The 27,963-nt window shown below is 37.4% G+C and overlaps 1 protein-coding gene across 12 annotated transcripts in view; it reads right to left on the reverse strand.

Moving 5' to 3' along the window:
* The window catches only part of PHF20 (PHD finger protein 20), a 74,753-nt gene that overhangs the window by 11,957 nt on the left and 34,833 nt on the right, over positions 1-27,963 (reverse strand). For 10 of the 12 annotated variants that reach the window (XM_026062257.1, XM_026061431.1, XM_026059030.1 and 7 more), the window contains 6 exons: positions 21,339-21,614; positions 13,865-14,050; positions 10,576-10,674; positions 9,160-9,321; positions 6,712-6,881; positions 1,456-1,555 (listed from right to left, as the gene is read on the reverse strand). In XM_026062257.1, coding sequence (XP_025918042.1) covers positions 1,456-1,555; positions 6,712-6,881; positions 9,160-9,321; positions 10,576-10,674; positions 13,865-14,050; positions 21,339-21,614 — 993 coding nt within the window. The remainder of the gene's footprint in view (positions 1-1,455; positions 1,556-6,711; positions 6,882-9,159; positions 9,322-10,575; positions 10,675-13,864; positions 14,051-21,338; positions 21,615-27,963) is intronic. The other 2 variants (XM_026063108.1, XM_026063904.1) reach the window with 2 other exon arrangements.

Below are 27,963 nucleotides of genomic sequence, written 5' to 3' on the forward strand. Positions count from 1 at the left end.
ACTTTATTCAATAAAAATAAACTTGTAATTAAAATGACAGTTGGTACAGTTTTAGGCATAACTACACTAAACTTACTTTAATTTCAGATAATATGAATGGTGCTGTAAGAAAGCCACAGCACTGAACTGGGGAAAGTTCCTGAATAACAGTTTGTTGAAGGGCTATGCCCAATTTTAAAGCAACTTCTTTGCAGATTCATAAGTTTTGTGTAGCTCACTTCATGCCAAAGATGGGTTAACTGAATTTGAGAAATCACTTTTACACTGATAAAGTTGGAATAAGTTTTCCTTTTCCAAGACACAGATAAAGATTAAGTCCAAACGAGAAATAAAAGTTTCAGGATCTTCAAAGTAACAGTAAGTAGAAATGATTAAACTAAACTAATTAAACAAACTAAATACTAGTTGTAAACAGTTTTTACTGCAAAACATTTTGATACAGTTTCTTACTAAATACAAGTAGTCCACAACTTCAATCTGAATGTGCATGTTAAATTTAAAACTTTAACTCAATTTGACATAAACAAAGGGTTAAAATTCTGGATGTTAAGTACTGTAAAATAAAAACTTAAGGAAATGTTATATAAACTATGTAACTGCTTAGACAACTGCATGTAAGCCATTACAAGCATAAACAATGCTAGTATATGAACTACACTTAGTAACGAATCAATGAATTAAGCTACCAAAGGGCTGGTATTTTTAAATACCCAAAAAGCAGAGATCAGAACCCAAACCTGCACATACACCAAGAGGGTTTGGTGATGAGGCAAGCAGACATCTCATTTTCTCATAATTCATGAAATCAGAAAAGATTTGTGTGATAAGTGAAGTTTTAGCTGCAGTGCAAGTTGGACTGAAACATTCCAAAAGTATCCAAATTTGTAGTGAAGAGTAGAGATTATACTGCTTGATCAACTCTTACTGCATTACCCAAGATACTTTATTTTCTATTTATGTACATGGATCGCAAGTGTTGTAACAAAATGAGAGTCAAGTAAGCCATAGCTGTTGAGAAACAGCAAACTTCTTGCTGGCTTATTTTAGAAAGTGTATAGGCCTGGTCTTGTTGTGGCAGTCATATCCCTAAGGTGTGCCAATTCTGTAAGTTATAAGGCTGCTTTGGTTAACTTTTCTGAGTGTTCCTAAATTTGATTTGCACAGCCAGAGTACTATCAAACTTAAATCCACATTACTGACAAATATGTGGCATGAATGGTCCTCACACAGTTGTAAACATTTATTTTCATTTCTGTCCAGCTGCAATTCCACAAAAATACGAATAGACTCATCTGTACATTAACATAAATTAAACTTTCTGTAACTGAACCCAATTTCCTATGAAGGCAGACACAGCTAATGGAGCAAAAACAAAGTTTAATCTTTGCAATATATAAAAAAGCTTATAAAGTTACTACATACATAAGAAGGCTCTGTAACCTTAAATTTCTGTACCTGGAGGATCTTGGCAAATATAGCAGGTATATTTCTCAGGTACATTATCTTCCAGTAAACCCATACAGACTCCATGCTGCCAGCACAGACACTCTTCACACTGTTTAAAGTCAAGAAGTGCACATCAACAGAAATGAAGCCTATAGGAGCTTAATATGATTACCTCGATTAAGAAGAGTTACATCATCTACATATTTTAAATAAAAAAGATGTATTAATAACCCCATTCCAGCTGCAAACAAATACATTAAAGAATCCAATCCTCCTCACACATTTTTCACATGGATTTATGGAGAATGACAACAATTACAAAGGGGAAGCAGAGATCCAGAAAGGTGCCAACATGTTCCCTTTGGAGATCAAAATCTTTCAGGAGACGCATGCACACATAATCAGGGACAGAAAACAGTATGCAATCAAGCTTCCCTTATCAGCATATCTCAGATTTTCTGAATTAAAGGTTTTCACTCTCAAATAATAAACTGACACATTCAAATACAAAATCTAAGGGATATTTACATTATGTAGGACTAGTCAATATGTTTTACTGTATCGCTAATATTTTAATCTACTTCAACAAAGGAAGTTCTACTAATATAAAAGGAAAGTGTGGATGCAGTTATACTGGCTTTTAAAACTCCTTTCTTTTGACATTTATCCTTCCAAATGTGAGCAATTATACTGTCAAAGAATGGAGCTTATGGCAGTGAGACACAATAGATCATAACTTTTACTTTCCTGGAGCACAAGCCAAAAGCTTACTGCAGAGACCTTGTCAACACTGGCAAAGGTTTTCAAATGAGCTAAAACAAATACAAATGACAACTTCAAATGATCTTAGATGCTCTTCATTGATCTACATAGATATGAACTCAAGAAACAGTTCATCTACATTGGACACCATTTTTATTAGTGCTTTTCTCCTAATTTTTCTCCAGTTAGGAGCTGAAAGAAGGGCACCACCATCTGAGTCTGTTGTTATGTTAACTTTAGCAAGTCTAGGCATGGAGGAAATAATAGTATAGAAAATGGAGGATGTAAAAAGGTAAGAGAAGCAGATTTCCCTGAAAGGTGCGATTAACAAGATTTGGCCTCACAAAATGGAAAGACAGTCCTAAAGTAGTAAGGTGGGGTTTTCAAAAAAGGTTAAGAGACCATCCTGCTCTTACCAAGATGATTTGTAGGAGCCAAAAAACATGTCCTAACAAGAAGAAAAATTCCCTGCCCTCCTGGAAAAAGAGGGGAGCAAAATCTTTCCAAATACAGTGGCCAAAGGAACAAAACAGATAAAAAAAATGAGCAGTGTGCTAAAAACTAGAAGGGAGTTCCTGGACCTACTTATACTTGCATCCTATAAAATGATGCCTTAGGGCCTAAAGCTTCACTCAGCGATTTTTCTAGACAAGTTTACCCTGGACTCCAATGAAGTGTCCCAAGCTGCCTTTTTTTTTTTTTTTTTTTTTTTTTAATAACTGAGCATATTCAAATTTCTGCATCAGGACATAGGGCCTTCCTTTCATCTGCATGCTGCATTTCAGTTTGTCTGGCCAGGCTACAGGCATATTACTCTGGATGCATGCTAAGTATAAGCCACCACCCCTATTCACCCCCCCCCCCCAACCCGGCAATAGCAGGAAAACTTGGAAAAGCAAGCCAAGTAAGAGAGATTTGGGGGGGGGGGGGAGGGGAGAAGTATAAAGGTGGCAAGAATAAAATATTCAACTTGAAATGTGAAAGAGGTAACTGGACCCAATGGATACATATTTAAAGCAGCTTTTTATCTACTAGAACAAAATTACACTGCTCCATCGACACCCAATCACCTCCAAAGCCACCAAACCCCAGCCCCAGAATTCTCTGCATCACACATGCAAAAATTCACAAGTGTTTAGGTATAAAAAACAAAAAGTAAGAGGAGAATGTCATTTTACTTGGACTTTTTGGGGCCCAAGCCTTACCCTGAAAATGCAGACACCCATAGGAGTCCTGTGCCCTAAGCAGTAATGTAAGGCAAAGCTAAACTACTTCCTATATATTTTCATTTATGAAATCTGGTACCTCCCTGCAAAGCTATGGAAACTGGAATGAAACAGTAGTGACAAATGAAAATTAGTTCTTACGTTTTTGTTCCAGTTTTAACTTCTATTAAATGAAGCAGGTGCTTACTTGAAATGCGAAACACGTTTCTGTAGCCCTGAGTAATGACATTCCTTATGTACAAATCACTATAGACACAAACAATTAATTTTACATAAGTTCAAAGTACATGAGTCTTTTGCAAAAAATCTAAGCTGAAATTTATTCAGAGTTTTATTATTAGCTTAAAGACGGAAATAGAACAAACTCTCAGTTGCTAGGAAAAATAAAGGTGCTGCTTGTGTTTAAAATGAACTTCTTCCCCTCATTATTTCTAAATTTGGCACAATAACGGAAATAAGCTGAGTCCAAAGAGACAATGACTTACAATTGTCCCTCTTGCAAGAAGGCACCATACATGTACTATGGGAGGAAAGAACCTCCAGGCACATCCATGGAGAAACTTCCCTGGCTTTTAAGTTTTGCTACTAAAGCAAAGCAGACTGGCACAGAGGTTCACAAAGGCTCATGCTCATGCTAGTGCCCCAAATATCAACATATTTCAGCCAGATCTCTTCAGAGTATTAAGCAAGAGCAGAATAAATACCCCAATGGAGACCAGGGTAAAGAATGGCAATATCCTTTTAAAACTCACTCAACACTGAACAAGACTGTGTATCTTCAGGAAGAGAGGACAAGCCTAAAGGCAAGTACTTTTAGGGCAGACACTTCAAAATTTGAGTTTCTAAATATCAAACGATGGCCCAAGTAAGAAATAGGGAAGAAACTCAGGCATTTCCACATCAACAGAAGGCCAACCTGCTTTCTCACAAAGTACAGGCTGACAAAAAGGTGTGGAGAGCAGAGGATTCGGTATCTTAAGCAATCCATCTTCCCAACCTACCCCAAAACCTAGTTGTCATCTCCTTGCTCCCCAATTCCAAGTGTACTCCCTACACTGTCAGTCTGCACCTCTTTTCCTGAGAGCATAACCTGCTCTCCTGGCCACTTCTCTTGTAATAGAGCTAAAGCAATTTATCATTTTGAGATACTCAAAAAATACTAGTTCAATATGGAAATCTGGAACCTAATCCAATTTTAACATGGAAACCTAATCCAAAAAACAGCCCACAAAGTCTTGCAAGAAAGCTTTGCCAAAGATTATGTCCTGAGCTAGGGAACACAGCTCTCTGCATTCTGCAGTTAGACTAGCATTGAACCTTTTGCCAGAAAATTGTACTCCAGAACATATCTTCACTTTTCTCCACAGAGCCATGCCTTTAGAAGGCAGCCAGCCCCCTTTTTTCCCCCCCAACAGCTATCAACTTCCTTCTACACACCCAGACAAGATTCATCTAATTTTGACCACTGCCCACCAGTACACTCTTCTCTACCAGCACACAAAGTATCTTCAAGCCCACATTAAGTCAAGACCCTACACTAATACAAAAGCGTGCATCAGAGGGAATTAAACCTAAGCGAAAAGTGTCGTACCTTCAAGAGCAACTCACCCCCAAAACAGAACGCAAGGCCAGACAAAAGCATATAGTAAAGCAAGCTGTCAAATTTGACTGTTGAGGACAAAATTAAACACAGCTCCATTAGCCACACTAAACAAATTTGGAAAAGACAGACTGCTGATACTCAGAGCAAAACAGCACTGCTGCAGAAGCAAAGAATTTCTCACACTATAATCTAAACAGCAATCGTCAACCCCAACGGGCTTCTGCCCCCATTTAAGCAATTAGGGCAATGAAAAGTTAGTAGAGGCTGTGAAGGCAGGCAGTGCTAGCTTTTGCTAGCAAAATGTTAAAATGCTCATCTGCGAGTAAGCATCTAAAAATACTTTGGGGTATGCAAGACAAGAACCACAGGATCAACTAAGCAATCCCAAAAGATGGACAATCCACACACTATTCACTGTCATGCCACATCTTCCTTTCACAAATATACAACCTCCTCAAAAGAATGTAACAATTACTTTAAAATCTGCAATGAGCACATCCCCCAAGTTGCGCTGCTGTCACTTTGAACTGGGGCCCCACAACAAGCATGAAGTTATCTAGGAAGGGTTGGGGATTCCTGATTTCCGGACAGGGGACGGAACCCCACACACCAAAACCATGCCCATTTCTTCAAAAAGGGAGATTACGGAAATCTGATGCTCTAGTTTCAAGAATACCACATGCCTGAGCCCCTGCATATGATTTTTCTCTAAATTTTCTAAGACTTAGGGGAAATTACTAAAGGGGATCACACAGCTTGCAAAAGACAGTGGCAAAATGACCTGGAGCAACAAATGTTAAAGTCAAATATATACTTAATAAAAAACTTCTTCAGTGTTCAAAATGAACAGGAGCTGGGCAGAATGGCTCAGAGCAGCTTCATGTGAAATGGTTTCCCAGTAACTTACAAACATCTCAGAAAGTCAAAGTAAACAGGCAGTGCAGTTCCAAAAAGGCTTTTATCAATATTTTTAAGTGGAAGAGGTAATATTCACTGTTCTAGCTAGAAACAGTTTTCAGTAAACTAGATTAAAAGGAGTATATCTACTGTGAATGGATAGATGAACTTTGTGCAGTCAGAACTCTGAACTTGCAAACTACAGAAGAAGCTGCAGCATGGAAGAAGGCAGGTCTGCTTCCAAACAAAAAAAAACTCAAGTCATATTTTTCTCTTCATCCTACTCTTAAAGGCTACATAAAGGATTGTGTGTTTAATTCAAGTTTCTTCTTGCCAGGATGGAAACATAGGAGGGTATTACTATCTCATGGCAATGTTCTGAACATGCTCAGAACTAGAGGAACACAAAAAAGAGACAGATTAAAAAACACTAGTTTTAAATGTTTATTCTCTAAATCTAGCAAATGTTCTAGTTTTTAGAAAAATGCAAACCCACAGGTGAAAAGCCAACCATTAATGACCACATGTAGAATTCTCCCTCCTCATCCACTTTCCTTCAATTCAAATAACCAAAGATTTCCACAAACTGTATCAAAAAGAAAGTTACCTATCATAGCAGCTGCTCACCCTGACAGGTGATCTTCCCAGTATTTTAAGCTTTCAGGGGACAACACCAGTTTACTTCATATACAGAAGGTACCTGTGCATATTTCTACAACAGCTTTCACTGTGTTAAGATTCACTTCACTGTACATTCACACTCCATTTCATTCATACCTGAATCATGAAGTCATTTTCTTCTTCTACTTCACATATACACCGAACAATTTCAAAATCACTTTCTTCAACTTCTTCATCAGGGTTAGTGGTTACATCAATATCCTGACTGCAGTCATCATCACTCCAAAGCAAGCTATCCGTAGATGATTCACTCAGGGTGTCTTCCTCTGTACAAAAAGTAGTCAGATAAAATCCAGAGTAATTACAAAAAGGTCAAATAACTCTCAAGATTCCCATCCTGAGTATGTAGATATCACTTCTAAAGCATCAGTTCACTCTAACTTAAAAACATCACAACAGTGGCTTACTGTTTATTGAACGTTACTACATAATGAAGTTTCATGTGCTCATTAATAGCTCCTTCAAAATATTCTGAACTTAACAGCTTTTGTCACTAAAATTCTAATCTCGACATACAGTGCCTCAAAACAAAGGCACAAAGTCTCTTTAGTCAACTATAAAAAACAATCAGATTTGTAAGTTCAGTCAGGATTTTTCTTTGCTTTTAATACAGACTAGTTTTGCAATCTGTATAGAATTGAGACTTGGCACTTTCTCAAGATGCAACGTCACCATTACAGAAACAGTCAAGAGTCTAACGCAGAATTTAAACCTGGTTCAGAAATGCTTACTTCTCCTTTAGATCCCTGTTGAGGACATGTTTATCAGTGCAGGAGCAGTGCATTGCCCAAGGTATTCTGTAAGAATACTTCCCACACTACTTAAAACATCCAGATGGAACCTCTGTGGATTGACTAATACTGTCAAAAAATCTTTGCTGAACAACAAGCATACCTTCATAATATTAATGCAATGTCTACACCTTTCCTTGGAAGGGTCAGAGGAAGGAAAAAGAAAAGGATCTCTACTTGGGAAGTAATCCGACATTTTTACCTTCCATTCTACTCATGCCTATTAATCACTCTTTATTAGGCTGTGGTCTCTGACTTGTACTGGGTAGCACTATTTTGATCACTTAACCCCTAAAACAAGACTATGGAAACACAAGAACAAGTTTGTGGTATTGAGTAGATCTTTTCGAGACACCTCTGTTCTCAATATATTTCAGGGACTGAGAATTCAATGCAGTAGTTGATCTTTGTGTTTAACATAACACAAAGTCTAAATTTGCATGAGCCAAGAATCAGTACCAAGAAGCTAAAGCTTTCTTGCTGGACTGAAAAGTCCTCTAGGAAGCCCTGAGAAGTCAGCTGAAGAACTCAATGTTTTCAAGAGAACTTGCAAGCTTAGACTGCGTAAAACAATTCTACTACATTGGAAATATGATGTATTCATCCAGAACATTTGCTTTCTTAAATTAAAACACACACCTGAAAGATAATGGGTCGTGAGACTGTTGTAGAATTATCTGTTAAAAGTTTTATTCCACCTGCGAGACATAGCACTTCCCAGAAGGATGCTGGAAGCAACAGGTTAATCATGCTGTACTTTCAAATAATGCAAGAGTTTCACTTATACTCACACCAAGTCTTATTTATCTTGGCACTGAATTTATTGTTAGTTACTAAACTATATGTTTCACAGTCTGTATGCTCCAAATCATGAGACTAATCACAGACTTGCAGAATGTTTTAAGAAGTTATCACCACATCCATTTAAGTAGTTTATAATGTTTTTTTCCTTTTCCCACATAGCAGAATTAACTGAAGTATCTTTTGCCTAATACGAAACAATAAAAAACCTGTGTCAAAAAGAAAAAACCCAAATGGTTACCAACAACATATCTGTACAGTTAGGCATCCTAAGTTTCCCATATATAACCAGCCTTTACACATTTCCCATTTCATTCAAGTTTGCCAACTTGACATTAAAACATTATGAAGATTGGAACATAGTAGTCACATTTTATGTGAGTTGTTTACGAAATATTATGAAGAAATAAAAAAATGGCTACTCAACAGCTTCTGACCATTATGAAGCTCAGAAAGCCCATTATCATACCCATGTAAAATGCTGTACCTATACAACTACATGTAACCACACCCAGTGGTATCTCAAACACAACACACATTCTGTATAAAATATGTATAACATCTATTTTTAACTCTGAATGTATTCTTACTTCAAAGTAAGCCTTAGGAAATATGACTCAATGTAACTGCTGAAGTCTGAACATTGTTACTATACAGTTAATAAGGAGCTGCAAAAAGGTGCAAAGACCCCGATATATGGGAAACAAATTCTTAAAAATTCTGTGGATGTAAAGTTAAAGCAAACAGCAAAAAAAGCAGCAACATCCAGTTCTGGCACATGAACTTCGTTTTTCAGGTAGGGGAATGGAAACAAAAACAGTCCTGCATAAGAACAGCCAAATTCACTTCATAAGTACCAGTTTATATGTACTTGCTACAATAATAGTACAGCTCACACATTTACTGGTAATGAAATACAGAACTAGAAAACCACAAAGGAGAGTCATCTTACCATTTGTTTTTGATTTTCCTCTATGCTGTCCAGAATCAGAACACTGCAGCAGTGTGCTTGGGTGGGCAGGTGATTTATTTGAAGAACTGCATTTTGTGACAACCGTTTTTTCAGGAGAAAGCTCCTGTGAAACATCTGTGCTTTCTTCGCTTCCAGAGCATTCTGCAAAATTGTAAGAAGTGTTATTACTGGAAGCTTATGATCAAGGAAAGGCAACAGAAGAAAAAAATAGCATCGGGCATGCAAACAACAGGCATGTTGAATTCACTGTGGCAATCTCCACTTCAACATGCTAAGACTCTAGGACATCACTATGCTGCTGAAAAAACTTTTGTAAACTCTCTAGAGGAAAGTTACTGTCCAACCCAGAAAAATCTTATGCAGCGCAGTCATCTTTCACTGCTTACACAAGTGAGAAAGGCTTAAAAGACTGGTCACTTAAACCTAACTGTGCTTCAGAACGAACATGTCTACAAATACATTTGCATTACAGGCACTTCCACATGAACACTGTTAGCTGGAGACCTCTCTCACACCTCATTATTATTCACATAGGCCTAACACATTCACTAATCTCAGACCACAAACTGAAAGCATCTCATCTTTCCAAAGGATCATGTTTTGTACATGCACTAGGAAAAAAAGAAAAGCCCTGATTACAAGCGTGTGGAGAAGCACCTGTAAGAGGCCCTCTATGAAGTACCCTTTTGCCTTTGTGTTCTTGACTGTATGTAAATTCAGATTGTCTTCAATTATAAGCAGCATCCTCCAAATCAGCAGGCTGGAGGAAGCCTTCAAAGTTTAGCCTAGACTAAATGATCACCTCCACAAGGGCAATATCAAAATTCTGATGCAAAAACACAGGGCCAAAACAGCAATAAATTCCAGGGAACAGAAGTTTGAACAAGCAGCCCAGAACACAGGCAAAAGACACAATGTTGATCTAGCTGTACTTGCCTGGAGGCATTTCAGATTGTCCTGGTAAACAGAATCCTATTAGGAAGGATGATATTTAAGAGGAAGAGAGATTCAAAAGCTGTCTGGACAGCGTCCTGGGTGAGCTGCTCTAGGTGATCCTGCTTGAGCAGGGGGGTTGGACTAGATGATCTTCAGAGGTCCCTTCCAACCTCAACTGTTCTGTGATTCTGTGACATCCATTTTGTAGTCAAACTTATTCTGTGCCATTAGAAGCACTATCATCATCATCCATTCAGCATCAGTGAAGCAACTCAACTGAGAAGAAATTATCTTGCTAACCACAATTTAATCTTAACCACTTAAGAAAATCAGAACAAATTAACTGCAGGAAACAGCCTTATCTGCAATGCCTGCTCTTAGGGTTTGGAATCGGGTAACGAGCAAAACAAAATAATGAAGCCATTTTCCTCTACAGAACAACAAAAAAAAGAGCTTTACCAGGCTTAATTTTCTTTTTCTTTTTTTTCTTTTTCTTTGACTTGGACTTTCCGTAGTCTTTGGATTTTCTCTCTTTGTTCTTCTCCTGTTCTTTAACAGCTGAAATGAGACAATATTCCAATTTTAAAGATATATGCACATCTATTTATCTTTTAATTTTCTTTAACACTTCAGGCCAACTCACTACAAAAAAAATTGTAAAAATTCCCACCTCCAAATAATTGTAACGGTCTTTTTTGTTTAAGTGCTAATTTGAATGTCCCATAACTACATTACAATAGCATGCAGGCAAAACCAACTGACGTCAGTGGTCCTTTGCCTCACTTAGTACCTACCTGGTAAGAGAGTTCCAGCCTTAAGAGATTATTTAAAAAAAATACTGGGAGATTTGTTATATGCGTTTTCTAAGCAGACAGTTGAAATTTGGCTGAACATAAACAATTTCATTAGCATTGTGACGTGAGTCTGACAAAAGAACAAAACCCCAACCTCCCAAATGCTGGCCCAGTTCTTCAGCCATCAGAATATTTTCTTTCATCTAAAATGAAGTGACACAGAAACAACTGTTTTAGTTGGCAATACCTGCTCTAACTACTCCCAGCGTATTTTTATAGGAATACAAAAATCTTCATAATTTTTGAATGATATGGTGATATTTTTCAGTCAAGTCCATCCTCAAAGCACACTTCTAGAACATTTATCACAAAGTATAACTGGACTGTCAAGGAATATGCCCAAACCCTTACTTTCCACTTCCTGTCATTTGCTTACAACTCTTGTCTTTTAGATTTAATTCTCTGCAGCTGAATTTCTAGATACTTGTACAGTACCTTAAAAACAGTTATCCTGATGCAGCTGAGACTACTAGGTGCAATCATAAAATGCATTATGGAAGGAAGCCTTGAATCTAAAAAGGGCTCTTCACTCAGAGTGCTTAGCTGATTAAGCCACTCATAATGCCATTAAAAAAAGCTATTTCAATTTCTGATTATTAGTATAAAGATAACCACCTAGAGACACAATGCTGTCAGAAACCCCCTCCTACTCAAACCATCTAAATGCCCTAAATAATCTGTAACTGCTAATGCATTCAGGAAAGAAAATAGCAATACCTGTATATTTTCACCTTAACCTCCTACATTATACCATTAGTAACCTACCCAATTCAAAACCTGTGCCTCAAGAGAGCTTCAGCTCTGTATCCCTCCTTCCTCTTAAGTCCTTGAGTATCTCCTGACATGCCAAAAGGGGAACACAAGTGGCAATGAGGGCTGCTAAAACTCTGCACTGCCAGCAGCCACATCAACTGCTGACACTGACTATAGCCTGCCTTACAAATTACAAGTCCTTCAAAGGGAATATGACTGGCAGTTCAAGACAAACATCCCCCCTTCCAAAAGGGGCTGCTGATTGAAGAAAAAAAAAGGGGGGGGGGTGGAGGAGATAAGTAAATTGCAACTCAGATGTTACTTTCCCTCGCCGTTATCTCTCCTAGTTTTCCAGTGGGGGCAGGATCCTCTGGGTACCGTATCCTTCTCCCTACTCAGATACAGTGATGCAAATAAGTTCCGTCATTTTATTCTTCCAGTAGAAGGGCAAACGGAGAATATTTGAGATCAGTGTGGATGGGAAAATTTTGAATTTTTTCACTTTGCATGCTCAGATCATCTGAGATGCATCCGAAAGTGCAGAATACGCTGCTGTAATCACTACCAACATATCTGTCATAAATTTGATAGTAAAATGTGTGGGACAGTTTTTTTCTCTCAAACTAGTCAGTATGTCTTTTAAAAGCCTAAAATAAAAGCCAAGTATTTGCAAATTTCAGTGTACAGCTGCTACCTTAACTGCACAGTGCCATTAAAGCAATCGCTCCCTCAAAAAAAAAGAAAAAAGAAAAAAAACCCACAAAGAATGAGTATTACAAAATGGACCTTCCAAAAACACCATACAGCAGGAGCTTTCTGTCCCCAGCTGTCTCCTGTAAACACTTTTAAGTCTAATGAGTTCTCACTGAAAGGAGACCAGACAAGGAAGCTGCCTAGTCAGAAGCATCCTCATGGATTCACGTGATCAAAGAGAAACTCCTTTATCCAATCCTACAAATGCATCACAATCACGCCCAATCACAACTACACTTTTTAAAAGGATTTTTTGCCAAAACCATAAAAACCCCAAGCCCTCCCACTTTCCTTGAATGGCAGAGAAAGACTAATGAGAATCGGGATGCATACTCAGGCCCATATTCCCCCCACCCCTGAAAAAAGTGGACGTTTATTCTAATCTCTATGCCTGACTCTCACATGAGAAATGCCCTTTTGTTTCAGACCAGTGAAAACATACCAATGGAGCTCGTTCTCATTAATACCTTCCTACAAAGGAAGGCAGCTAAGGATGCCCAAGAGTAAACACTGGCTTCCCACTGGAGTAACGTATTCCCATTGGACTAAAGCATTGGCTGACTACTTTGACCAACAGAACCATTAAGTGACAGGCAAGCAAGACGATCTCCTCAAGAAATTCTCTAGAACAGAGATCATCTCATTAGTAACTACAGATTTTTTACATTTTCCTCCTCACCATGGCTCAAATTCTCACCAGGTATCTGAAGAAAAATAGTAACATAGGAAGTAGTAATAAAAATTACATTTATATATGTCTGTATGGCAGTTATCCTCCTATTTACAGTAGAGTCTCTGTAGTACAGTGTGACCCTGTTCACACTAAAGCAGTGATACAGTCATGAGTCAAACAGGTTCAATGATTCTATCAGCAAGGAATGTTGACTACCAGAAAAGTAAAATACTATTAAAAACATCAGAAGAGGTACAGAATCTAGGGGACAGAAACTAGGTCTTATTTTTTGCTTTCTTAAGTTCATGTTCCTCAGCAAACTCAGGAGTAGTTAAAACATTTAATGCTGGGAAAATTACGGACAACTGAAGAACTGACAGAATTAAGATACATGTATCAAGCAAAAGGACATGGAAAGATTCTTACCCATTTTAAATATTTTAATATTTTTTACAACTTAAAAATATTATACACCATAACAGGGAAAATTAACCCTGAACCAATTATAGCAAGAAAATTTAAAATTCACTATATTGATTCTTCATTTGAAACAACTGCAAAGAAACAGTGAAAAACATGCCTTACAATTTTATATTGTACAACCACAAAAAGTTGAAGTCTCTGAAAGAAGTAGAATGCTTTGTATCAATACTGATCAGCTCCTTACGATGCTTAAGACTTTTCCAAGAGCTCATTGTAAACTAAGAAGGCCTACCATTTTCAACTCTTTCTTTTTCTTGAGGCTTCCGGAGCGCTTTCTCTACGTGGTTCTCCTTGGTTTGTTCTCTAACAGAATGTCGGTGATTATTTACTGCATTTACAGAAGGAGTTGAAGTTCTTCTCTTTTCTATTTTTTCATCTCTATATGGGGTACGTCTTAAGGCTATATGTAGAGGAGCATCTACAAAGAGAATACAGATGAGGTCCAAACTTTAAATACCTTCAAAATGTAAGACTACTTTGCCAGCAGCAGTTCTTGTTGCCTGTATGGAGCGCCTCTGATGAGATATACTGTTCAATTCACAATCCTAGCAACTTGACCATGGAAAAGTTTAAGCAGTAGCTGATTTAAAGGTCACCTAAAACCTGGAATGTTGTTTTTGTTTTTTTGAACACAAACAGAGGATATAAACGCATTCCCCAGAAACTTTGTTCCTCCAGACATAATGTAGGTTTGACTAAGAGGGAAAGAGAAACAGTTCAGTTTGGCAGAAACACATTCAGACTCTTATTTTATAAATCAAGAGAGCCTCATTTCTTTTCTCTTAACTAGTGAGCAGAAACCACAGCCTGTTCTCAAAAGTGTACTTTTAATGAAGCTAATTCAAGTGGCCTACAGCAGCCCTGCACATTTAAGGAAGGACAGTTTTTAAATGCATACAACTGAAACAACACTACTTCAACTCAGTCTGAGATGCAAGAGTTCGGGATTATTAGCTAAAATTAAAAAAAATCATGTGATACACAGACTTAGCTTCATCTGAGACACCATCTACCATTTAATTAAAGTTAAGCCAAATAATTCTCATTTTTTTAAGTGCCTTAGAGTGGTCTTCTAGCAGCTAGGAACCATTTCTACAGAATTACTCCTGGACATGGGGAGAAAACAGCTGACGGTGACAGAAGCTAAGGTTGCATGACATGTAGGACAGCCAGACTAAAGGAGGGAACAAGCTTGCCATTTTGGAATATTGGATCAAGTATCTTGGTTAATCAGACCCAAAAGCCAAGCTGACATCTTGTTGACTTTCAGTAAATTCTGCTGATACTAAAGGCCACTGAAAAGACTCCTTTCCTGTCTGAAGACTTAAGTACTCACAGGATTTTCATTTGGACTCCTCTAACTGCATCACCCTCAGCAGTAGCTAAGGACAACTGAAAACAGAAGGAAAGAGAATCCTAAACAGCATAGTTCAGGCAAGAAATGGAATCAAGTACTCTGGCCTGACAAAAATTTCAAGAGGAAACTAAAATGAAGAGTATTAAGATGTCTCAGTACTGAACTTTCAGAATCAAGTGAATCTCTTCAGGCAAAAGAAGCTCAAAGATCCAGAAATCTAAAGGCCATCAGATGACTTTCTCCCTGGTTCTCTCCCACCCGAGTTCCACCAGAACCTCAAGAAAAGAAAAGGAGCCCTTCGTAACGATTTTGGTAACCGACTGGTTGCCTCTACTCACTTGCCCCAGTGCTTTTCAGCAGCCACAGCAGGAGAGAGAATTTTTACCAAAGCCCATTTTCACAGAAATGGGCCTGTCTGGTGAAGGTAGCTTTTTTCCAGCCAGGCAACTCATCACTGCCACACTGTGTCAACATCTTTATTGGTTATCTTTTCCTTGGAATAGGTAGAAAGTTTTTAGCATCACAAATGTGGCTTCACAGGCTGATTTTCTTCCCTTAAGATCTTTAAAACCCAGAAACAGAAAATCATCTTATGTACTCCCAACCCGTGAGAATTAGTTTGGTAAGCTGACTGAAAACTGAGCTCTATTTGAAGACATTCTCTAGAAGCATCCATCACACTAGAAGACCATTGACCACCTGCAAACAGGAGGGAATATTATCATATCAGAACTCAATCGTTTCGGTTACTCCAGTAACCTAGGTTTTTGCATTAAATCATTGCTTTGCAGGAGTCTCTCCAAGAAAAAGCTGAACATGCAACCAAAGTCATATCCAGAGCTTGAAAACCTAATCTTAACCTGAAGGTTTGACCTGTCAAAGCCTTTCATTGTCTTCCTAAAAACCTTGTAGGACCTAGCAAAACCCATATGGAAAATAAAATATGAGCTGGATCTAAGTTTGATTTCTCCTTTATTCCTACATCATGACATCTAGGGAAGCAACTTTTCCACTGAGTATTAAGTTACACTGTTGCGCGAGTTCCCAGAGGCAGATATGAATACATTCAGTCTCACAGGCCCCAGGAATACTATCAATCTGAAGTCTGTAATCAGTCCAAATGAAAGGACAGCACTTTTTAGTGGCACTGGTTGATGACAATCATCATTTCCTTGTCTGAAGTAGTTCTTACAAGTCCACCTCACTGAGGTTTGGAAGATAACATTTTGAAGACCCTGAACCAATAGAAAGGTGAAAGAATGACTATGTTCTGAATTGTAGCAGATTAAAGAACTTTCCCTGGGTGCTTTTTTACTTCAAAAGAGCTACAAGACTTAAATAGCATGATTTTTCTACAGAGAACTTTCAAAACCAGAAAACACTCCTTCTTTAGATACCACTGTGTGCATAAGGCTTTCCACTTTCAACAGGACTAACTCCTGTTCCTGCAAGAAGAAGTATACAGAGGGTTGTGGTGGGTTTTTGTTTGTTTGTTTCCAAAGGGGGGGTGGGGGGGGAAGGGCTATTTTTTGAGCTTTTCTCAGGACTTCAGAGATCAGTGTACTGAACAGTTTTCAGTTCAAACTGAGACAAAACGTCTTCCCATGGTACACGATAGCTGAAAACTAAGATTTAAGTACTTCATAACAAGTTTGGGAACACCAATGTCCTATCGAACTTTCTGACAAAGTAAAAACTTTTGCGGCAGTACACAGTGAGAAGTCATGTAAAGAAGTCAGAAAAACTTTCTCAATTATCTACCATTCTGCCTGCTGTAAGTTCCAAAAATAACAACAAAACAGCTCCTCAGGGAATCTAAAAATTACACTAGAAAGAAATCCATCCAAAACAGACAAGCTTTATTTAGGCCTCCTAACTTTCGCCTCTCCCCAATTAGTTTCGTAAACTAACATTTGATTTAATGAAGTCAGAACCCCATGGCCACCTTGATCATGCTGATCTTTCATAGAGCACAAGACATCAGGTCTTCCTGTAGACTGAGATTTTGTGCACAGTTTCTCAGTGTAACAAAACCATACTTTACATACATTAGGCTTCTTAGCTTTGCAAGACTGAAGTTTAAGGAGATTTTTGCTAAGAATATGTTGCCTCTTTCATGACACAAAAATTCTTCAACCACCATTAACATTTCCTTGGGGAGTCAAAAAGTACTCTATCATATGCCAGATGTATTTTTCTCAGTAACTGACAAACAGTAGTCAGGAAAGATGTTAAGTTTTGAAACATTTTTTGTACCATTGACAGGAAGTTTTAGAGGATCTCAGAGATCACTAAGCACTCAAATATTTTTCAGGAGTTGAGACTGAATTTAAAAAGGAGATTAAAAAAAAAGAAGAAAAATTATCCTAAACTTTGGAGGAAATGCAAAAAGATTAAACTTGCTCCCCATAGACCCCTGTAAGCATTCCACTTTTAGTGTACTGTAAGGAAAACAATGACTTAACAACCAAAACTGATAACTTGTATTTTGGCACATGCCATTGCAACTTGCATGTTCCCCAAATTCAGACTTTGCTTTAGCACTACTTGTGGAGTGGGCATGTTGTTTTTATCCTCGTTCCCTGGGCAAACCTTCATTCTCACAGAATACTTCCTACTCTTCTGTTTCCTCTCAATCACAGAGCTGCCATTTTGTAGAGTTTCAAGAAAAGTAGACACAGAGCACAGAATACGCTGCATTTGCATGGACAACACCTTGAACTTTCAGTACTGCTGTAACTAACTTCTCTTGCAATTACTTGTCTAAGCAAGCATTCTGCTGAGACTCCCAGGCAACAAGTCAAGCTTGTACCGTGAGTCTGTACTAAACAGCAACAAAACTAGCCTCATAAAGACTCCTGTTAGGAGCTTCAGCAACCACACAACATTTCCTAAAGCTGCCTGTGTCTCCCCTGAAGACACCTGCAGATGTTTAACAGAGACATTCCTGATGCAGGACATAGCTGACATCTAAGCTACAACTTCCACACATTTTTGTGGATCTCCATCTCAACCAAAATCAAGACAGATACTAGTACCTTTTAATCCTCCAACTATGATTTGAGTTGTCTATGATCATCATTAGAATTATACAGCTCTCCTGACACCCAGGGCACAGAAAAGTCTCACTGTTCTTAACCAGTGATGTTGGGATGAAACACCAGCAGATGAAGCTAAATACCATGAACAGGAACATGACATATAACGATTTTGGGGGGGGGAAAAAAAAAAAAAAAAAAAAAAAGGCCTGCCCAAGTGGAACGTGTTATGGAGACTCTACTGTTGCACCTTAGCAAGAAAGGCTGTCTTCACAGATAGACTGAGAAGACACCAGTTGGAGACATAAGCACCATGAGAATGCACCTTCCCACTGTGGAAACAAGATCCTTACCAGAAAATAATTCTGGTTCAGCTCCAGAAAAGAAATCTTTGTCCTGGACATCTCAACTGACAATCCAAGCATCAGAAGCCTCCCTCTGTACTCTGCCATAAACAGCACATTTGACCAGATGGTCCTATGAAATGCTCTCTACTGATAATATCCTGAACCAGAGAGGAACCAGAGAGGCTTGTTCATTAACTGCCAACAGTCTTCTTCCATACATTCTTTGAGGCCTTATTTTCCAAAGCCTGGGAAAGTATCCTCTGCCATATAAAGAGCTGATCCAGAAGCAGTGACAATATTGTAGGAAAACTAAGTGTTTGCATATTAGGTCTAGTAAAGAAAAAAAGTGTGGGGGGGCTATTAAAATGTATAAGAAGCCTCTACTTTAGAATTCTAAAACTCCAAAACAAACTTATGAGATAGAGACTAAAGCCAGAGTATCTCCAAGTTTATGGAAAAAAGAAAAACTCATTTCTAGTCTTTTGTCAGTTGGAAATTTCTGCTAACTTTTCTTAAGCACTGAAATGTACCTTGTAGTAAAATATTTTAAGAATAGACACCTGCATAAAAACATATAATGCTTTTAATATGTACATGTTGAACAGGGCTATTTTTTTGTTAGAATCACAAAAACATTGCAAATATAAAAAGTAAACCCACCATGTACAATACTTAATTATGTATTTGAAAGCCTATACTCTCATTAAGCAGTACATCCCGAAACAACTTTTTAAAAAGATAACATAAAAACACCCAGTAAGCACAGACAGTCTTGCTTACAGGCTACCTTCCAATATATGCAATTAAGAACAAAAGAGATCCTTGTGAAAGGACTGGAAAACAGAACACAAAATGCAACAGTATACAAAGTTAAAATGAAAAGGTACATCAGCCCAAGGAGGTAGCCCTACTTTAGAATAACCTCTTTTTCCTACATCATTTGTGGTACCAGTACAGCAAGAATTAGAATAATTAAGAACACATTGAGTTAAAAATAAATGGCTCTTAACATCAAAGATGTATGATTAACAGCGATTTACAATGACATTACCTTTCCTCATCAAGGAAAACCTTATGGCAGCTCTGCAATAGCAGGCTTTGACAATGAAGGTGACTTGCAAGCCTTACGGTCCACCTTCCCTCCTCAGTTCACTGTTTGATAGCTTTCAGCACAACCAAGGAGTACACAACGAAGTACAGCACTGAGACAATCCAAATTAAAAGTAACCATTCACAAACTGGGGAAGAAAGGCGGTGGGAGAAGAGCATACAAGGAAATGAAATTACAGCTCAACACCATAAACAGTTACCTGCCAATACAGTCAAGGTGATGACGTCAAACCAGTAGTGTGCACTTGGGGGAAAGGGTAGATGAAAGGGTCAAGATCTTGAATCACTAGTCAGTTCATACAAGACTGAATCACAGGAAAATAAATTCTCAAACTGAAATAATTAAGCAGCGTCACAAAAAGCAGATTAGAAATCTGTTAAGGAAAAGCACATGACAGGCAGGAAGCCTATTTTGATTAGTGTGCAGTGTTAGCAGCCGTTCTTCATAAACCTGCGGGGCTCAGGTGAGTTTCCCTATGCAGTACTTAAGTTTCATTTAAGCTGCATGCAAAGTATACTGCACACAAGTTGGCGCACCCTGACACATTTAAAGAAAATATGCCTCTGCTTAACCAAATTTTATGCCTTTGCACTATTTAAAGTTACAGAAGTATCTCGCATATAGAAGTTTACATGCAGTAGTAGGATACTAAGTTACTCTGTCTTGTTAGAAACAGGCAGTAACATCTTAAATGAAAAAAGTATTTGTTGGACATGTTAGGAAGAGGAGATAAGACATGAAGCAAAGTAAGGCTAGATATATTTTGCTATACTGACCTACAGCTCAGTGAACGACTTGCAAGATTTTGAAGTTTCTAACTAATTATACAGAATATTAATGAAAGATCAATTGCAAAGACATTAAGGAAAAAAAAGGGGGAGGAGGAATTTAGCAAAGCAGCAGTTAGATTTTGTAAAATGGGCTCAATTAGAAGACAAGAGATGTGACAATTCACATGGAGCTCCAGTATAAAAAGAAACTAGTCCACAGAACCAAAGTATGGATATGAGTTATCAGCAACAATGCTTAGTTCACAAGTAAGCCCAGATTGTCTTGTATATCATCCGAGTGACACCAAGAAAGTATGCACTTCAGAGAACAAAACTGAGAAGCAGAAGTTAACCAACATGATTCTGAAGGTTGCAAAGCAGTTATAACTTAAGAATTCTCCTTTTTTTTTTTTTAAACCATTGAGATTTTTTTTTCCCTTGTTTCCACTACCCTTTAGTTGCATGAGGATTTTTCAACAAATTGCTACTGCTGCACTTGATAATACTAGAATTTTTTTTCTCCAGAGGTCCAGCAACAAGAACTGTAAATACTGCAGAAATGGGTACTAGATTTCTAGCTGAATATCATTGTGAAGTCAGACCATGAAGTGTGAAGACCAGGTAAGAAATAAGACAGAAATGGAGTTAACCAGACAGATTCTTTAAATGACTTCCTCTGTCCTTTTTCTATACTAACTGTACTATTTAGGCATTTGCCAAGCAAAACAAAAAGATCAGAAACTCAGTGGATTATATAATTCTGTAAAAGGAACAAAGGTTTAATACTTAAGTTGTCGCAAGGGTATAAGAGAAGCTGCCGTAGTCAGTTCATTACAGAACATGATTTATATTTCTAGATGAGGGAATCTCTTAAACTTTACCTTTTCTAAAACAAAGTTTAAACATATCATTATGTTTCTCCTTCTCTATGAAGAAGTATGGAAGATAGAAATATGGAAGATGGAGCCCTAAAGAGACTCCTTTGGCCTAACACGCATCAGAAGGAAACTGACTGCTGCTCTTTCCTGCTGGTCCCACCTACTGATGTTTAAAAAAAAATGAACAGATCAGCAACATACTTACACATTGAACCAGCTGTAGTCCGTCCTCTTTTTGGCCTTTCTTGATTAGCTCTTTCAGAAGCCAAAGAACCTCTGGTTTGAATATTTCTTTTTACTGGATTCTGCTGTGATTCTGCAGCCTTCTCCACTCCATGAAAATATTTCATGTGATAATGCAATAACTTGGCTTTGCGGAAGGATTTTGAACAGTCCAAGAACTTGCATCTAAACTTGTGATCTTGATCAACAGTTGCAGCTTTTGATGCAAGAAAATCTGCTCTCCTAAAAGGTTTTGTTACTGTAAGAACAAAACAGATAAATTCCCCCATGCATTTGCTATATTTATCAAAAGGTTACCTAAACTTAAAAATAAAATAAAATAAAAAATTGAGAAATAGACATGCATTCAAACATAAGTTAGCTATAAAATGCTAAAAACAAAATTCTAATGCTACATCTACCTTTAAGGTAAATAGCCCAGGTATGGGAAAACCCTGTCCTAACATGCTAGTACAAGTTTTTTGCCAAGATGTCAGTGTTTCTTGATGTCAGTGTTTCACATGAATGAGTTACTGTCAAAAGATGACATTTTGCTTCAGCAAGCTTTTTGGCCAACATCTAATATGATCACCTATAGTGCTACCCATAGTACTGAGACTGTGAATTACACAAAGATTGTGTATTTCAGTCTAAACACTGACTGAAGATTACATTCTATTAAGTATTTTTAACTATTTACATCTTTGGTGAGAACATTTTCCAAGAAAACCAGCTTTGCTTCTTTGCTTATAACTACTTTATTATCTGCTTTCTGGATGTCTCATCCTATCACAAAATGCTGATTACTTCAAGAGTAATGGAATATTAGACAAGCATGTCAGAACCACCTTTTCGAAGTAAAATTAAAATCAATTGCAATTTTCAAGCAGCAATGAAAGAACAAAATTAAGCAAAAGGAAAATTGCTTGCAACTGTTAAACCTCATAGGAGAGATTTTGTAATTAGGTAGTTTCTCAACAAAAGTGGCAAAAACATCTTCAGACTCAAATGGAACAACGTTAAGGCATTTATTTTAGAGTACTGCTGTGCAAGCCAGGACAATACCTAAACTTGACCTGGTAAGTTCCCATTCCTTCTTCAAGCATTTCCAAAACTTTTATTCATGTTTTTACTAAGAAATACACAAAAGTAACATTGTGACCTAGGAGTAAATCAGACACTTCTGTCATCAGTATCTGCATCTGATGCAACTGGGGAGAGGTATAAATTTGAAAATACAGATATATCCCAATTCTAAGAGACCTAGACAATTATCCATCACTAATATGCTCTCAGCTTACCCTCCCCCGCCAAAATAAATAAATTGCCAAATAGAAGAAAATGGAGTCATATGCAAGGTTCCAAGTATTATCTTTTTATTTGCTCTGCCAAAATTAAATATTATTTCCAGTTTTGTGAGCATTATCAAACTTGGGGGATTAAGAAAGAGGAAGCATTTAATGGAAAGACCCAGACTTAACAACACTGATGCAAAACAAAGTATGCAGCACGTTAATGAAAATTAGACAATAAATTAGGAGTAGCTGAAAACAAAGAACACAAAAGGACCCAGAAACATTACAAACAATTGAAGTAAAGATTTTCTGCAAGTTTATATATGTAGGAATAGAGTAAATGCAAGGGTTAAAGATAGCATCAAGACAATTTTGGTATAAGAGCACAGGACAGCTTGTTCAGAAATTTTTAGCATATAGCAACAAAATTGGTGAATTCTATTGAGCTGCATATTCAAAGGTTATGTCACAGAGAAGTAAAGTCCTAGCAAACTGCAGCCAAAGTATATTCATTCAGTTTTAACTACTATGTTATGTAAAAGAAACAAAACTCAAAGTCATTCAAAGAGGAAAGGAAAAAAAAAAAAGTAATGGTACTGCAGAAGCTGATATACAGGTAAGGATTCAGAGGCCATAATTATGCACACTGGGTTGGTTAAAAGACTATCCACAGCTACGTTTGAGAAAAAAATTGTAAAAATGAAGACACTGCTTTGGGTGGTTCACAGGGATAATGACAAGGAGAAAAGGGAGGAGGTTTGGGCACAGCCCTATTAAGAACATCCTGACAGGGAAGCTGCTTCAAGCAATTTTGGTAATAAGATTGCAACAAACCTAGACGACTGAATCATGCTACCAAAATGACAGTCTGCTAATACCGAAATCTAAGTATACAGTACACCATCAAAAATTGAGTTTATAAAGAAAGAAATATATTTCAGAAATGGTCAATGAAGTGGCTTGTGGGTTTAAGGTAAGCGAGTGCAGAAAGGTGCTCTTGACCCTAATGCTAAAACCCAGAGCTCATGACAATGAAAGAGAATTTGTTCCAATTTACTAGTAATATGAAGATGGAAAAACGTTCTTCAACTGCAGCAAAAAGGGGCAACAGGGTCTGAAAATTTATTCAACAGATATTATAAAGATGACAAGGGAAACTATTATACCATCATACAACTGTCAGGATGAGGCCCTGTCAGGAGTTCTGTATCCAAGCTTGGAGCACTTTCCTTCCATTGGGATGGACAACTCCTTGAGAAGATACAGGGAATAGCTTCTAATTGATCAGCTAAAAGTTAGAAGAGTACAGGACTGGATCAGCTAGAGTTTAGAAACAAAGAGGTAACAAAGACATGGGGGTTGGGGGAGGAAAGAAGAGGAAAACTTACTGCAATGTGCAAAAGAAATTATTCAGATTAGAGTAATAAAAACATGATCACACAAGGTTCAGAACAAGACTTAAATTGTTACCATTACCACCACATTTGGGGGCATTTTCCTTCTCTCCCAGTAACACACAATAGAATTCCCTGCTGCCAGGAAACTGTATAAAGCTGATGTGCAACTCCACCACCCCGAAGAAGCTTTGAAGAGCCTGAACTTTCTCCAAAACATGCCCTAAAGCTGACTAGTTACAGACATTTAAAGGACAAAATTTGCATACAATTTTTGCTCACTAAACTTGGTACTAAAACCAACCAATTTCTATGGAAAGTAAGTAATTTTTGCTTTATTAGGACACAGCTTCAAACTTTCAGGCACTCTGCCTTTTCAGAGGAGCTAGCTGGGCAAGCTGAATGTATCACGTTTTCTCTGACTACAGAGGTAAGCTACTGATAGCCCTACCATCTGCTATTTCTTGAACATTTATAGCCAAAATTTAAAATCCTTACCTGGTATACAATTCACTTACAATACTGATCACACAGACTCAAGGTCAACAACAAATTTCCTCCTTTAACTTTCACTACAAAGTCCATTCTTTCCAATTCAGTAACCTATCTCACTTGCTCATTGCTCTATATAATGCAAAGGATACGAGCTTCAGGTTAAGACTGCGTTTAACAGCAACATGTTGCAATGTAGAAGATTGTGAATCCCCAAGAGATGAGTATAACCAGAGTACTGATTTTTTTTTTTATTATTATTATTTAATTTTATTCCTGCTGCAACTAAAAGGTTTCTCAGAGGCACAGAAACTCGATTTAAAGTCTGCCAGTCCTGAGGAATCCTCTGCAACACACTGCTAAGCCATTCCAGAATGCAAATAGTACACTTAATTCTTTGCACTCCCCTCCCTCCCAAAAGTTTTTCTTGCTTCAGTTTCAAGCCAATAGATCTTGTTACACAGTGTATTTTCTGCTCTCCACAGAAGTATTAGCAGATGACTAAAATTATTTCTTCACCTCTTATTAAATTAAAGAGATACAGTCTCTCACTACAATATACATTCTCCAGTGCTTCCATCCATATTATTTTCAAAATTCTTCTCTTTGTTACCACTATCTTTCTTGAACTGCAAACTTAAAAAATAAAATAAAATAAAATAAATGCATTCTGGAAGAAACTGCACCATTCTGGATAGCGATGACAAAAGCTCCTAGCTGACATTTTCAGCTATTCAAAGAAATGTGAAGTTGGCCTGTGGGGCCTAACACCACCTATTCAGCAGAGTCTGTCTCAGCATCCTAAAAAACATTTTGGAGTCAGTGCTTGCTTTGGAATACATTTATTCCCAGAACAGTTCACATTTTAAATACAACCTTATAGTTAGCCCAACTGATACTCCTTACACCTTATACTCTGGATCACTTCACGCTGCTAGCTAGGCTAGTTTCCGCATGAATTACCTATCTCTTTGGGTTCATCTCATCTGAAATTTTCAATTCAATTGTTTTTCTTCAGCTCACCAAATGTTCCTGTTCACCATTTTAGCAACCAATGTTGCTTTCTTAGTTTTCCAAAACCTCAGTCTTTCAAGACTTAAGCTGTGAAATAAAAAACATCTGGCCTAACTGATCTCCTCAAACTACTTTAGATAAGAACAACATCCAAGTATCTGCATTGCATCCAAAATCCACTGAACTACAAAAAGTACCTGCTTGGTATAAAACAACAACAAAGAAAAGCCCGCACATTTTCAATAATCATAGCTGTTCAAAGTTCCAACCTTTGGGCCTGAAACATTATGTGACACTGCAAGAAGTACTCAAGATGCTAATTTGACTAATTCTTCTTTACTCACCATTTTCTCCCTGTGCTGGCACTAAATTTGTAACAGAACAAATAGAAAAACCTGTAATGCACTGAAAGCCTGGTAAGCGTGTGGTGCACTACTATGCAAACCTCAACGCACCTTTCAGAAGGGGCTAGTAGCTGAGTGGATTTGGAGCCTTTACCTGCACATTGAGAGTTATAACTGACTTTTTCCTATTAGCACTGGCAGCAGTATGTTTTTCTCAAAACTACATATAAAGAGCTATAAAACACTGTTTCTAGATCATGGTCTCTAGCCATAAGAGAGCTTAATTTAACAAGGTAGGATGGGGCATTACTACATCTTTAGGCTCAAGATGACTTTTACAATGCCTTGAAGGAATCAAAGCCTACCTAGTTAAGCTGCAGGATACACAGCTGTTCTCTCAAACAGGACATAAGGGTTCTCTGCTTCTCCTTAACTGAAACCCAAAGCCAAAAGTGACAAAATTAGAAAACCACATGCTAAGTATAAGGCAAATGGAATCACTAAGGCATGTCCATGCAAATTTTTGTTAACATCTTAAAGTTCTGGGAAACAGAACTACCAACACCATAGCGGATCTGTGGAAAACAAAGGCAGCTCACCTTTAAAGTCAAATCAGTTTGTAAGAGTAAAGCCACACGAACAGTTGTAGAGTGCTTCTAAGCCTGTTTGCAGATACATGAAACAGAGCATTAACTGGCTGTAAGAACTTACCAGCGGGCTGCAATACCCTTATTTGAAACTTGATTTAGCTAAATCCTAACCACCAATTCTTGTCCCTAAACATTAGGGGAGCCAAAACACAGCAGAATATGATTTTTATCTTCAAGTAAATATATTTAACAATTAATTTTGCTGAATGTTTTAAAAAGGAATTTAAGTTTCATCAAGCAATGTTATATTGCCCTTTCAGAACACAGACATACACACATTTTAAAACATAGCAAGCATATAAACACTCCAAATTACATTTGCCATTACAAATGACTGTGACTACTATTATAAGTCCTGCATCCAACAACCAGTGATTGGGGCAAACATTCTGAAAGACTGCTTTTGTCCTTTGTTTTTGTGATTTTTAAAGTGTTATACATAATGTTCTTCCTATACATCATGCTTGTTAAATCTAGTACTGCCAGGGTTCACTCACCCATGTCACAACAGTAACACCACACTCTGAAGAAAATGAAGGTTATTCGTTTCTATTACACTTTGTAATATTCTCCCACAGAAAGAGAATGAAGTCCCATTAATTGAGAAATTAGAATTAAAATCTACAGACAAAAAAAAAAAAAGAGTATGGGGTTACAATGCTGTACCATTCTAAATATGAAAGTTATCTTTCACCTCAGCCTTCATACTTTATTTTGTGTGACCCTTCTACCTAAGAAATAACCACTTTCTTCCACCTGCATCAGTTACTCCGACAATAAACTTCTTTTCAATCTCCTGAATACTGAAGGGCTGCCTGACAACACGACTGCTTGACCTTCAAATATTAGTATATAGAGAGGTGTCTATCTGTTCACTTGAGAATCACTTATGAGTAAGTTAACTCAACTTTAAAACTCCAGCATCACTAAAAAAAAAAAAAAAAAAAAAAAAAAAAAAAAAAAAAAAAAAAAAAAAAAAAAAAAAAAAAAAAAAAAAAAAAGCAAACTCACAAAAAGCAGGAAGCCACTGGAGTTTGTTGCTGTTTTAAGATCCCATCGGTCACTGCCACCCTGCTGCTCAGACACTAGACTACTAGATGAATTCCAAAGCATTAGTGTTTGCTAAGCAGGCAGGTCATCTACACTAGAGCACAAGAACATGATCTCACAGGCAAGGCAGAAATAAGTACAGGAAAATACAAATCTACTTTTAACTACAGGAAATCCATCTCTGATAGGATGTAGGGATTTTAAAATTCCTGGGTCAATAAAACCACTCATTAATAATATTTTAAAATGTTGAATAACTATAGTAGATTTTATACTCTGATTTCAGGCGACAGGTATTCATTCAAGAAAAACCCTCTACAATTCTTATTCCACATCCTTCAGAAATTTTTCTGATTAAAAGCACTTATT

The sequence above is a fragment of the Apteryx rowi genome, unplaced genomic scaffold (genome assembly GCF_003343035.1).
Source record: "Apteryx rowi isolate R43461 unplaced genomic scaffold, aptRow1 scaffold_0, whole genome shotgun sequence".
NCBI classification, from domain to species: Eukaryota; Metazoa; Chordata; class Aves; order Apterygiformes; family Apterygidae; genus Apteryx; species Apteryx rowi.